The sequence below is a fragment of the Paroedura picta genome, chromosome 1 (assembly GCF_049243985.1).
Source record: "Paroedura picta isolate Pp20150507F chromosome 1, Ppicta_v3.0, whole genome shotgun sequence".
Classification (NCBI taxonomy): domain Eukaryota; kingdom Metazoa; phylum Chordata; class Lepidosauria; order Squamata; family Gekkonidae; genus Paroedura; species Paroedura picta.
Window position 1 is genome coordinate 79,687,477 of NC_135369.1, and position 14,875 is coordinate 79,702,351.

The 14,875-nt window shown below is 44.1% G+C and overlaps 1 protein-coding gene across 1 annotated transcript in view; it reads right to left on the reverse strand.

Annotated features, from left to right (window-relative positions):
• The window catches only part of LOC143840978 (cation channel sperm-associated auxiliary subunit epsilon-like), a 156,619-nt gene that overhangs the window by 39,122 nt on the left and 102,622 nt on the right, over nt 1-14,875 (reverse strand). Inside the window, exons 13-14 of the mRNA XM_077344486.1 lie at nt 6,699-6,757; nt 2,042-2,117 (exon numbers count right to left, since the gene is read on the reverse strand). Of these exons, the coding sequence (XP_077200601.1) occupies nt 2,042-2,117; nt 6,699-6,757 (135 nt within the window). The remainder of the gene's footprint in view (nt 1-2,041; nt 2,118-6,698; nt 6,758-14,875) is intronic.

A 14,875-nucleotide genomic window follows, 5' to 3' on the forward strand; every position in this document is an offset into this window, starting at 1 on the left:
GGGTCTGGTCATGCCCATGGTCCATAAGGCCCGTGTGGTGCTGGCCCCCTTCATGGACCCGGCTCGACGACGTGCAGACACTGTTCCAGCTGTGCGCACGCTTGGGGGGAGGCTTCTGAGAAGGCTTGAGAGCCGTTTTGAGCCTCTGCAAGTCAGGGATATACAGGCTCACCGCCATGTGTGATCCACGCATCAAGGGCAGCTTAGCACAGAGGGAGAGGAACCTTCCTGAATGGTGCGAGCTGCTCATTCAGAGGCTTGTCTGGTGGAAGTCCAAGGAGGCTGAGGTGGCAGGCCAGGCAGGGGAGGAAGGAGCCAGCACGTCCGCTGCTCCCCCCCTGCCTCTGGTTGGCACATCAGCCACTGAGGGCCACCCCAGCAAGAAGGCTGAGCAGGGGTTCCTCCAGCCCACTCCTTCTCTTGAGGGCAGCGGGTGCCCGAGGGAGGACAGTGCGTCTGGGATGGTGAGGGCTTACATTGGTGAGCCCCAGGAGTCTGAGAACACCTGTCCCTTGAGATACTGGGCCAGGATGGAGGCGGTCTGGCCGGCCCTCTCCCACCTGGCCCATGTCTATCTTTCGTGCCCGCCAACGAGCATCCAGAGCGAGCGGGCATTTTCTCATGCGAGCAGCACTGTCTGCGAGTATCGCTCCCGCCTGCCGCCTGAAAGAGTCCAGCAATTGGTCAACTTGCCGGTTCTTGGCCATCAAGAACTATTCTTGGAGGAGGACTGAGGTGAGCACAGAATTGCTGTGACTGCATCCCCTCTGAGTCTGTTCTGGGTGGCGAGGATGAAAAAACGCTCACCCAAGGTAAAAATTCAGACAGGAGCAGTGCCCTGGCCAATCTAAATTGCCCCCCCACCCCGCACACAGAAATTGTGCAATCACCAGAAGTCCAGAGATTAAATCTGGGTCCCTCAGTCATGCCCCTCTCCGCTCCATTGGTTACAATGGAGTGTCAGATGCTTTAGTCTGAACATGTTTCCCCATAGACTTCTATGGGGAATGTTCTTTGGGAGCCCCCAGGATGGGACCCCCTGGTGCAATCTTCCTGAAACTTGCAGGGGACTCAGGGAAGACACCCCCCGAGCTCCCCTGCAAGTTTAAAGAAGATTGGACCAAGCCCCCATCCTAGGGGCTCCCAGATGTGTGGGAAAAAAATCATTTCAGAACAAGGAAATTGCCAATTTACCTGCTGAAATCATTTTTTTCTCACGCTTTTGGGAGCACATAGGATGGGACCCCATGGTCCAATCTTCTTGAAACTTTCAGGGAAGCTCGGGGGGGGGGTCTTCCCTGAGTCCCCTGAAAGTTTCAGGAAGATTGCACCAGGGGGTCCCATCCTGGGGGCTCCCAAGGAACATTCCCCATAGAAGTCTATGGGGAAACATGTTCAGACTAAAGAATCTGACACTCCATTGTAACCAATGGAGCGGATAGGGGCACCCTCTTTGGGAGCCCCTAGGATTGGACCCCTTGGTCCAATCTCCTTGAAACTTGCAGGGGACTCAGGGAAGAGCCTCCCTGAGCTCCCCAAGAAGATTCAGGGGTGCAACGTACACCCCCTCTCCCTCAGCCCCCGGGGAAGGCAGGGGAAGGATTTCCAATGCAAGTCAATGGAGCCATTGACTTGTATTGGCCCCAAATCGTCCGAAACTATTTGGGAGGCTTTCCAATGCAAGTCAATGGCTTCCATTGACTTGTGTTGGCCCTGAATTGATTCGGACAGCTCCGAATTGGTCCGAATTCGGGCCGATTCGGATCCGAAAGGTCTGAATCGGGGCCTCCCTGCATAACCCTACTCCCTAGCTTTCTCCATTATTGTATGTTGACAATTTGTTATCTAGTTCCTCTGCATCTTTGAAATCCTGCCTGTACTTCTTGGTCCACATATTGCTGGAGCCTAGTTTGTAGGATTTGGAGCAGTTTTGCATGCCTTGTTTATGCCACAATAAACATGTATGCCACAATAAACATGTTAGTCTTAGGTAATTTTGTATTCCATCCCAAAATTATACTAAAACCATCCAGAAATTTACCTTGGAGAAAACAGTACATTGTCGTCCAGTTGAAGAAGGTTGCAGTTCAACTATCATAATGCCCTCTGACTTGTTCCTACATGATTGGATAAACAAATGTCAATGGTAATATGGTCAGCATCCCAGATGTCTCCTTATTTGTGTGGGTCAGACCTTATCATATTGTTCTATACAGCACTTACCTCCTGACTGGACTAGTGCAATTTGCTCTACATAGCGTTCCCCTTGAAAGGAAACTGCAGGTGGTCCAGAATATACCTACTAGGTTGCTAACTAGAACATTATGGGCAGCTAATATTACTCCAATTCTATGGCAGCTGTACTGGCTACCCATTAGTCTCTGGATCCAATTCAAGGTGTTGGTATTAACCTTTAAAGCCCTTTATGGTCTGGGACCATTACACCCCTCTGAGTTCCCTTTGGTCATCATTTGGGGGTCTCTTGCAGGTGCCTAGCCACAGGGTGGCTTGGTTAGCTGTTACAAGATGATGGTCCTTCTCAGCTGTAGAATGCACTCTCAGATGATGATCATGCTCTGGTCAGTTTAGTTTCCACAAAGCATGCAAAGCTGAATCATTTAGGTTGGGCTTTTGAGAATAACCACATGATTGGGAGTTTTAATAGTGGAAGGAAACATATAATAATATACAATACATAATTAAGTTGATACAACTGGTATGCATATCTATTGGGTGATCACCCTAAATCAGGCTTTCTCAACTAAGATTTTATGAAACCCTGGGATTTCTTGACAGCCCTGGAAGGGTTTTCCAAAAGGGTGGGGGTTAATTATTTTTTGATATATTTTAAAAATTTGTTAAACATTTATTGAGTGATATGACCATATATGAGCCTTTTGTGGCGCAGAGTGGTAAGGCAGCAGACATGCAGTCTGAAGCTCTGCCTATGAGGCTGGGAGTTCAGTCCCAGCAGCCGGCTCAAGGTTGACTCAGCCTTCCATCCTTCCAAGGTCGGTAAAATGAGTAACCAGCTTGCTGGGGGGTAAACGGTAATGACTGGGGAAGGCACTGGCAAACCACCCCATATTGAGTCTGCCATGAAAACGCTAGAGGGCATCGCCCCAAGGGTCAGACATGACCCAGTGCTTGCACAGGAGATACCTTTACCTTTTTAATGACCATATATAGTCATGTTGACGTCCACCCCCCTCCCAAAAAAATGGCCAATTATAGGCCTGGAGGGGGTAGGAAGGGGAGGGACCCCAAGTGGGTGTGTACGTACAGTTATGCTTCCCAATCATATTCTGCATGATCACACTACTCCTGGGGTTTCTTGAAGCCTGAAGAATGTTTCAGGAGTTTCTCAATGGCAAAAAGTAGAGAAAGGCTGCCTTCAATCATAAGTGGTGGCTATCTGTTGGCACAACTGAGGCATAGGCCCCCATATCCATGTGCTTGTGGGTGGTTTTAGGTTTGTGGCTAGAGTTAGTTGGCTTCCTCAGCTCATTCAGCCTGGAAACACCCCATGCCAATGGTGGAAAATTACGCCAACAAAAAACATGGCATGGTCCATAGGCACCAATTGAACTGAAATATCAGGTCATCCCCCCACCACTACATCCCCATCAATTAGGCTTGAGGGAACTCAGGATGCTAACTACAGGCTTGGCCAAACCACCCTCCCTGGAAAGCCAAGTCTCCTCCTCAACCCAATCACCCCCCCACCCCTAATCTACAAAAACATCAGACAGGAAATTTTAAAACTCAGCAATTAGGGCATGCAGCATGGGACTACATCTCAGAACTCCCTGCCATTAAGATCTGGAGCACTTAGTACTACAGGATGAGTATTCAGCATTAATGGAGGAGAGCAAAGGCTCTCCTATCAAGGACCCCATGGAAACTGCATATACAACCAGTTCTTCAACAGGTGTGCTGGTTGCCAATTGAGTTCTGGGTCAGGTTTAAGGTGCTGGTTTTAACTTTTAAGGCCCTGCATGGTCTGGGCCCTGCATACTTGAGGGACCAGCTTTCTGAATACACTTCCCAAAGAGATCTCCAATCAACTAATTCCAACTGGGTGGTGATCCCTGGCCCCAAAAAGGTGTACCTGACCTCATCCAGAGCCAGGGTCTTTTTGAACCTGGCTCCAACACTTATACCATGGCCTTGGACCTGAGGCACACTTTCAGCCTAACAAACCACACAAGCTTGTTGTGAGCATAAAATACAGAGGAATGATGTAAGCCACTTGTAGGAGAAAGGTGGGAAATATAGTCAATGAATGGGCTTCATTGTGGGAAGTGGGAGTTTGTCATCTATGGGAAAGACATATGTGAAGGAAACACTGAGGGGGAGCGAGTACCACGGGCAGACTTGGAGTTTTTGGAGGTGGGTGGGTTTGTCTGTGTAGGGGGAATACCCATTGGACATATGGGCAGCTAGGAATGTCTTGCATGGTTTCCATTGCGATACATTAGGACTACATTACTACACATGGAAGTAATGAAGGATGCAGAATGGATTTGGAATGATGGTCTGTGGGTACTGATTTCTCTGAGACTGGAATGACAGAGCCCAGAGTAGAATGATGGTCATTCCAGCCCCAGACCACCCGTGCTCCATTGAGGAAGGAACATGATATTCTTGTTCACAAGTTGATAAAATGCGGTATGGATCCTAATTCTGTCAGGTGGATTAATAACTGGTTGACAAATTGTACCCAGAGGGTACTTGTTAAAGGTTCAGCATCTTCTTGGAAAAGAATGACAAGTGGAGTACCCCAAGGATCTGTCCTGGGGCCTGTGTTGTTCAACATATTTATAAATGATTTGTATGAGGGATTAGAGGAGATACTTATTAAATTTGCAGATGATACTAAACTGGGAGGGGTAGCAAATACAACTGAAGACAGCAACAGAATACAGGACGATCTTGATAGGTTCGAGAAGTGGGCTAAACTGAACTGTGGAACAGGCTTCCTCGGGAGGTGGTGGGTTCTCCATCTTTGGAAATTTTTAAACTGAGGCTAGATAGCCATCTGATGAAGAGGCTGATTCTGTGAAGGCAAGGGGGTGGCAGGTTACAGTAGATGAGCGATTGGGATGTGAGTGTCCTGCAAAGTGCAGGGGGTTGGACTAGACGACCCATGAGGTCCCTTCCAACTCTATTATTCTGTGATTCTATGAACTGGGGGATGCGAAGATGGCGCTTTATGTCCCCATATCTGAGCCCTGACTGGTTCTGGCAGCTCTGTCTATCATAGTGCCACCACCTCCACATAATCATAGAATCATAGAGTTGGAAGGGGCCATACAGGCCATCTAGTCCAACCCCCTGCTCAACGCAGGATCAGCCCAAAGCATCCTAAAGCATCCAAGAAAAGTGTGTATCCAACCTTTGCTTGAAGACTGTAAGTGAGGGGGAGCTCACCACCTCCTTAGGCAGCCTATTCCACTGCTGAACTATTCTGACTATGAATTTGTTTTCCTGATATCTAACCCAGGAGTAGTCAACCTGTGGTCCTTCAGACGTCTATGGACTACAATTCTCATGAGCCCCTGCCAGCGTTTGCTGGCAGGGGCTCATGGGAATTGTAGTCCATGGACATCTGGAGGACCGCAGGTTGACTACCCCTGATCTAGCCTATAGTTTAAACCCATTACTGCACGCCCTTTCCTCTGCAGCCAACGGAAACAGCATCCTGCCCTGCTCCAAGTGACAACCTTTCAGATACTTAAAGGGGGCTATCATGTCCCCTCTCAACCTCCTTTTCTCCAGGCTGAACATTCCCAAGTCCCTGAACCTATCTTCATAGGACTTGGTCCCTTGGCCCCAGATCATCCTCGTCGCTTTCCTCTGTACCCTTTCAATTGTATCTACGTTCTTCTTGAAGTGAGGCCTCCAGATCTGCACACAGTACTCCAGGTGTGGTCTGACCAGTGCCGTATACAATGGGACTATGACATCTTGTGATTTTGATGTGATGCCCCTGTTGATACAGCCCAAAATGGCATTCGCCTTTTTTACCGCTGCATCACACTGCCTGCTCATATTTAGCTTACAATCCACACGTACCCCAAGGTCTCATTCACACACAGTGTTACCTAGAAGCGTATCCCCCATCCAGTTGGCATGCTTTTCATTTTTCTGACCCAGATGCAGAACTTTACACTTATCTTTATTAAATTGCATCTTGTTCTCATTTTCCCATTTTCCCATTGTGTTCAGATCTCGTTGAACTCTGTTTCTATCTTCCGGAGTATTTGCCAGTCCTCCCAATTTGGTGTCATCTGCAAACTTGATGAGTAGTCCTTCCACCCCCTCATCTAGATCATTAATAAATATGTTAAAAAGTACCAGACCGAGCACCGAGCCCTGAGGTAGTCCGGTACTCACCTCCCTCCAGTCTGATGAAACACCATTGACAAAAACTCTTTGAGTGTGGTTCTCTAACCAATTCCCTAAAGCATCTTCCAACTCTATGATTCTGTGATTTGTTTTAAGGGGGATTTTATTGTGCTTTTACTGATTTATGTAAACCGCCATGAGACATTCATGAGTGGCAGTATACAAATATAATTATAAATTAAAAAATACAAGAAGCTGCATGGTAATGGAGGCCTTGGGAGTGTGGTGCTAGTTGCTCTTCTGGATTGCTATTATCTATGTGGGGTATGTAAAACTATAGTACTTACAGTGCCTCTTGATATTGGAATACATGACTATAATCTTGATCATGATAAAATGTTATTGTCTAGAAGAGATAATATGCAATAACAATAATAATGAATAGATAGAACAATATGAATGTACATGGAAAATTTACATATTATATGTTACAGTATGCTATGCTATCTTCTCAAGGGTTCTGGGCAGGTGACTGCATTTGTAAGACCAGATTAATTATAGCATTTATGAAACCAGATTTAAAAAACAGAATTTAAAGATATGAATATGCAACATATTAGCATCCAATAATTAGGCATGTTGGAAAATATGCACTAACAGAACAAGAAAAGGAAGGGATCCTGTAAAAAACCCAGAGATCAAAAAATGGAAATAAAAATTACTCCTGGAAGAACAAAATAATTGCAAAATATATTGTGAAATAATCGTGAACTAAACCATCTGAAAACACATAAGCATTATAAAAGGTCTACTTAATATTTATCCTACAGACAATTTTGGATACGTTCCTGTACTAATAAAGAACTTGTTTGGGAAACCCACATGTAAGAGATCTCTAGAAAGAGCATTAGGCATAATCTCATTATATCTAGTAGTACAGTTTCTTTTAGGCTGGCTACAATACAAACAGCTGTACACATTCAAGGACACAGATAAGGTCAAATTTCTTTCACCAAAATAATAATGTAATGCATCAAGTCAACTAGCGAGAGTGGGAGACTCTTAAAACACACACACACAAATTGGGATGGAGTTACATGCTTCTACCCTCAGGAGTATTGAAAGGTTGAATATGATTTAAGACTATAAAAGAATTATAGAGTTGGAAGGGACCTCATGGGTCATCTAGTCCTGCACTATGCAGGACACTCACATCCCAATCGCTCATCTACTGTAACCTGCCACCCCTTTGCCTTCACAGAATCCCTTTGCCTTCACAGGAAATTCATAACTACCTCCCCATCCACAGTGACCCCAGATGATCCCCCCCCCAAAAAAAAAACAGAATCACTGGCCTTCTCATCCCAAAGTGGCAATTTGAATTTCCCTGGGCATGCAAGAAAGGACCACAAGAACCAACCCATTCTGCCCACCTACTAACAATCTGCCTAAGTTCACAAAATCAGCATTTCTATCAGATTGCTATCTAGTCTTTGTTTAAAAATTTCCAAAGAAGGTCCATCGCCTCCCAAGGAAGCCTGTGCCACTGTGGAAACACTCTATTTGTTAGGAACTTCTTCCAGATGTTTAGCCCAAAATTCTTTTGAATTAATTTCCTCCCATTGGTTCTGGTCCGACCCTCTGGGGTAACAGAAAACAACTCTGTTTCATCCTCTATGTTAGCGATCCCCAACCTGTGGGCCGTGGACCACATGTGGTCCTACGACTAATTGGAGGTGGGTCCCGAAGGATGCCTTCTCCCCCCCTCCCGGCCCTTTACTTCATCCCCCCGAACCCTTTACAACACACTTCATTGTTGTGGCGTGTCTGTATCTTGTTTTGAAGGGATGTTTAAACATTACCATAGCGATCAGAGAGCGCTACAGCAGTGGTTGAGAGTAGAGGAGTAAACTACCCCCCCCCCCGCGGGCCTCAGTGGTCCCCGGCATTGAGTGGTCCCCGGTAATAAAAAGGTTGGGGACCACTGCTCTATGTGACAGCCCTTCAAGTACTTGAATATGCTATCATATAACTTCATAGTCGTCTTATCTCCAGGTTGAGATAAGATGTCTTCTCTGCACCCCTCACCATTTTTGTTACCCTCCTTTAGACATGCTCCAGTTTGTCTACATCCTTCTTCAATTGTGTTGCCCAAAACTGAACTCAGTACTCCAAGTGAGGTCTAGCCAGAGCAGACTAAAGCAGAACCATCACCATACTTGATCTGGACACTATTGTTCTTTTGATACAGCCCAAAATCGAAGTGATGTAAAAGTTACTCTGAGATTATGGTTAGTGATCTTCATTAGATAAGAGGATTTAGCGGTACGCCAAAAAACTAGTGTTTTTGTATTTGTGGTGCACAAGCTCTGGAGGATTTACCCCACTACATCTTTGACTGCTTTCTTTATGCTCAACCCAGAGCCAAATTCCTCAATGAGAGTTTACGGAGTTCTAACCTTCACTCCGCTGCTGAAAAGATAATCTATCTTTTATCTGACCAGGTTGATGATGTAACATATAAAACCGCCCTATTTGCCTTGGCTGCAAAGAAAATAAGGGCCAATGTTACAACCACTAAGGCAGCCTCTTAACCCTCTTGCACTTTGTATGCTGTTTCGATTTTTTTTTTTGGTCCCAAATTTTATATTTTTATACAGTTCCTTTTATTCTATTTTACTGTTTGTAAATTTATATTTTATACTTTGTAAAGGCCTATGGCTATGTACAAATAAATGTATCTACTACTACAGCCCAAAATCCCATTTGCCTTTCTAGCCACTGAGTCATATTGCTGACTCATGTTCAGTGTATGGTCTACTAAGACCCCTGGATCCTTTTTGCGCATACTACTGCCATGACAAGTCTCCCCCATCCTATAATGATACATTCAATTTTTCCTACCTAAAGGCAGAACTTTACATTTATCACTCTTGAAATTCATTTTAGCCCACTTTTCTAGCCTGTCAAGATCATAGAATCATAGAAACATAGAGTTGGAAGGGGCCATACAGGCCATCTAGTCCAACCCCCTGCTCAACGCAGGATCAGCCCAAAGCATCCTAAAGCATCCAAGAAAAGTGTGTATCCAACCTTTGCTTGAAGACTGCCAGCCTTTGCTTGAAGACTGCCAGCTCACCACCTCCTTAGGCAGCCTATTCCACTGCTGAACTACTCTGACTGTGAATTTTCCCCCCTGATATCTAGCCTGTATCGTTGTCCTTTTCTCCAGGCTGAACATTCCCAAGTCCCTCAACCTATCTTCATAGGGCTTGGTCCCTTGGCCCCAGAGCATCCTCGTCGGTCTTCTCTGTGCCCTTTCAATTGTATCTACATTCTTCTTGAAGTGAGGCCTCCAGATCTGCACACAGTACTCCAGGTGTGGTCTGACCAGTGCCGTATACAATGGGACTATGACATCTTGTGATTTTGATGTGATGCCCCTGTTGATACAGTCCAAAATGGCATTCGCCTTTTTTACCGCTGCATCACACTGCCTGCTCATGTTTAGTTTACAATCCACAAGTACCCCAAGGTCTCATTCACGCACAGTGTTACCTAGAAGTGTATCCCCCATCCAGTAGGCATGCTTTTCATTTTTCTGACCCAGATGCAGAACTTTACGCTTATCTTTATTAAATTGCATCTTGTTCTCATTTGCCCATTTTTTCATTGTGTTCAGATCTCGTTGAACTCTGTCTCTATCTTCTGGAGTATTTGCCAGTCCTCCCAATTTGATGTCATCTGCAAACTTGATGAGTAGTCCTTCCACCCCCTCATCTAGATCATTAATAAATATGTTAAAAAGTACCAGGCCGAGCACCGAGCCCTGAGGTAGTCCGGTACTCACCTCCCTCAAGTCTGACGAAACACCATTGACTACAACTCTTTGAGTGCGGTTCTCTAACCAATTCTCGATCCACCTAACTATCTTAATATCTAGATTGAAAAGCATCCTATATCCTAATTCTGTCTTTGGTTGTGTTTGCTACCCCTCCCAGTTTAGTATCATCTGCAAATTTAATAAGCAACTGCTTTATTCATTCATCCAAATAATTTATGAATATGTTGAACAACACAGGGCCCAGGACAGATCCTTGGGGTACTCCACTTTTCACTCTTTTCCAATAAGATGCTGAACCATTAACGAGTACCCTCTGGGTACAATTTGTCAATCTGTTATTGATCCACCTAACAGTGATAGGATCCATATTGCATTCTACAAACTTGTCAACAAGAATATCATGTGGAACCTTATCAAAAGTTCTACTGAAGTTGAGATAAACTATATCCACAGCATTCCCCGATTCAGCAAGATAGTAACTTCCCCCCAAAAGAGGTAAAGTTGATCTGACATGATTTGTTCTTGAGAAAGCCAAACTTAGTAATCACAGCCATCTGCTCTAGCTGCTCATGGACCAAATGTTTGATTATTTGTTCTAAAATTTTGCCAGCTATAGATGTCAAGCTGACAGGTTTGTAGTTACCTGGATCCTCATTTTACCCTTTCTTATATATGGTATAACATTTGCCCACCTCCAGTCTTCTGGCATTTCACCTGTTCTCCAAGAATTGTCAAAAATAATGGACAAAGGTTCAGAAATTACATCTGCAAATTCATTTAGTACCCTTGAATGAGCAGCCTGTAAAAGAGCTCCAGGTTTCTAAACTGTTTCTAAGATGCACTTGTCATCTACCCTAAATTCCCATTGATCTACAAAAAGTTGTAAACAATTTGGTGGTTCTGAGCCCCTGATATAGTCATGCTGAACAGTTCTTTTTTTGGTCCCATTGTGATCTGTCAAATTGTCGTGGAATATGATGCATCGTTGCCTCTTGACTATTTGGGTTTGTAATTTTCCTTTGAATAACCTGTTAGGATGAAATCCCGAGATGTGCTTATCTTCATGAAAGGAAGAAAAAAATGCTTCTTAGTCTTATTTTCTTTTTTTATGTGAAGGCAGAGATTACAGGGATCTGTGTTTTTCAACATATTTATAAATGATTTGGATGAGGAATTGGAGGGTAATAAGTTTGCAGACGATATTAAACTGGGAGGGGTAGTAAACACAACAGAAGACAGAATCATAATACAGGATGATCTTGATAGGCTCAAGAATTGGGACAAATGTAAAGATCTGCATTTAGGTAGGAAAAACCATCTACACCAATATAGGGTGGGGGAGACTTGTCTTGGCACTAGTATGTGCAAAAAGGATCTAGGAGTCTTAGTAGACGACACATTGAACATAAGTCAACAGTGTGACAAACTGGCTAAAAAGGCAAATGGGATTTTGGGCTGTATCAAACAGAGTATCGTGTCCAGATCATGGGAGGAGATGGTACTACTTTACTCTGCTCTGGTTCGGCCTCACTTGGAGTACTTTGTTCAGTTTTGGGCACCACAGTTGAAGAGGGATGTAGACAAAGTGGAGTGTGTCCAGAGGAGGGCAACAAAGATGGTGAGGGGTTTGGAGACCAATGATGTATGAGGAGAGGTTGGGGGAGCTTGGTCTGTTTAGCCTAGAGAGGAGACGACTGAGAGGGGATCTAAAGGCTGCCAGAGGATGAAGCAGTTTTCTCTCTTGCCTCAGAGGGACAGACCAGAACCAATGGAATGAAATTCAAAAGAAATTCTGTCTAAACCTCTAGAATAAGTTCCTGAGCGGTTTCTCAGTGGAACAGGCTTCCTCGAGAGGTGGTGGGTTCTCCATCTTTGGAAATTTTAAAACAGAGGATGGGTAGCCATCTTACGGAGAGGTTGATTCTGTGAAGGTTCAAGGGGGTGGCAGGTTGGTGTGGATGAGCAATAGGGTTGTGAGTGTCCTGCATGGTGCATGTGGTTGGACTGGATGACCCATGAAGTCCCTTCCAATTCTATTATTCTATGATTCTACTTTGTCCTTATCCTCCCCAGATCCTGAAGATATGAGTACCTTTGAATGGGCTGGGCTGTGGGATCTACCTCCTAGCTGTGGAGCCAAGTGTTTCAGCTAGCAGATCCCTAGCAGATAATTGAATCTTGTTCAGTGAAGCATCCACAAAAAAGGCTGCTGCTAATACAATTTTTAAAATTTCACCTTTAAGTTCTTTAGGTGCATTACTAACAGTGGATGACAGGTCTGATGTCCAAGAATATATTGTTCTAGCAAAAAAAGAGCTAGCTGTGGATGCCTCAGAGAGGTTGAGGAAATCTCAAAGGTTTTTCACAATGATTGTTTAGTCTTTCTATCACAGGGATCCCTAACAAAACTTGAGCGCAAACTGGCTACAGTTTAAATTTCTCAGCCACCTCAGGAACCAATGTCTAAAACTTAAGAGATAATTTGACATAGCTGGTGTTTCCCATTTAGACCTGACCACATTATCAAATTTAGCAGTGAATGAGATCTTGTAGAGCCAGCTGCTTTACTTGGATCAGGCATCTCAACCTCTTTGGTACTGAAAGGAACTTCCAAACTATACAACACTTTTGGAAGAATTTTGTAAAACACTTTTTGAGGGATGATGTGGGTCTGCATGGCAGTAATGCTTGACTGTTTCTTATTGGATAATTTACCCTTTTCCTTGGTTGAGGAACAATAAGAGCATTCATATTCCTCATAGCCATATTCTTAGATAGGACTAGAATTCCTGCTACACCTAGTGGTGTGGTTAACCACCTTCTTTTAGATTGGAGGAAGGGGATGAGAGATCCCATCTAGCCCCCTGCTGTGTGATGTGCTTCTGGAAGAGTGGAGCTGAGATCTAATAGCAGACTTAGCCAAGCCTCTTTGACTGGGAATGGCCTGACTAATGGTTTCCCTAATCTCCTTTTGTATTTCTTCTTTTTTCAATTCTAGCAAATTAGCATGAACATTTTTTTCTGATAGGTTTAGGACCAGGGGACCAGCTGAGTCATATTCCTGTTGTGACCCCTGATATAAAGTCTGAACAGGGGAGGATGTTAGGTCAAGGTTTGAGGCCCTGATGTGGAAAGGCTGGCTTATGTTGCCATTCCCTACCTTAAAAAAAGAAAGAAAGAAAAGATTTTTGTATAACCTCTCTAAGATCCATAAGGGACTTCTACTTGGGAGATTAATCATGTTCAATGCAAGCTCCATCCTGGAACCTCTTGCTCAATATGCCATTTAAACAATCTGTATTTTATATCAGAGAGATGCAGTATACTTTATCCAACAGAAAGAATTTGGAAATACTTGGTTTAGTACACTGGATGCAAATTTTTTTTTTGTCAAATTCAGCACTGAGCCATAGAATGTAGATTAGCAGCAAAATGGAACTAGGAATAGGTTGAGGAGATTTCTGTACCAACCTGAAAGATACCCCAAGTTTTTGAAAAAACTGAAGTTTATCCACATGTACACTCATTGAGGAATTATAACTCCTCAAAAACAAAAACAATGGTTGAAATTTTAAGAAAATAATGGCTAATGAACTTCCAGCAGCCATTTGGGAGGCTGTTAGGCAACCACAATATTACTGAGTATTTTAAGCTTGGGTTTCTGTAAATCAAAGCCATTGGAGGAAGGGGTGGACTTCAAAAAAATAACCCTTGCAAAATGACATGCATAAAACATCTCTTCTCTTGTTCTCTGAGGACTTACCAAAGACAGGCTTAGTGGTTACCACTAAAGACCCATAGCATGTGGCCAAGTGGTGGTAATCACCACAGAATTTAGCCAGATGTTTCTTAGGAGGCCCTGCCAGGTAGAGGGAAGGCTGAAAATACAGAAACAGATATAGGTAGGAGAGAAGGAGGCAGGAAAAAGGAGAGAGACTCTGAGAGCTGCCTGGGAAACTGAAAATAGTGGAGGAGGGGATATAGAGGAATGTGAGATGCTCCCTTCATGTCCTTGCAGGTCCCCTGCTTATATATTTATATATATCATAAGGTTAAGCTGATTGTGGAGCACTCCCCCTCTCTGGCAGTCCCCCTCTCTGGCAGTCTTCAAGCAGCAGCTGGCAGATATTTATCCTTGATGTTTTAGGCTGATCCTGCATTGAGCAGGGGTTTGGAATAAATGGCCTGTATGGCCCCTTCCAACTGTATAATTCTGTCATTCTACATCCCTTTAATTACTTCTCGAAACTTCACAGGCAAAGCTGCCTATCATTATGAGCAGTTTGATGCACTGCACCCTTTAAATGGGTCCTCAAGCCTTGCAGGCAGTGGTTGTTTTAGTTACAGATGGGAAAAGTACCTAGGGATCTCTCACTAGAAGAAAATAATCACCTCTTCCTATAAAATAGTCATGCTTTCCAAGGGTCTAGCCTGGGAATGACTCTGAAATTCTTGACAGAAACAAAGAACAGCTTGAAGCAAGAGCAGTGAAGATGAAGTCTTGTCTATGAGGTGGCAAAAAAAAAAGGACAGAGTCACTTCTCTTCTGCATAATGTGACAGTTTTGGGAGGAAACTATGTAGTGGCCAGGTTGGGAACTATGAGTAGTTCCCAAGGACCACAAAGAATACAAAAAATGAAATTTAGGATTTCTTCTAACATGCTGAACCTCAGGATTAG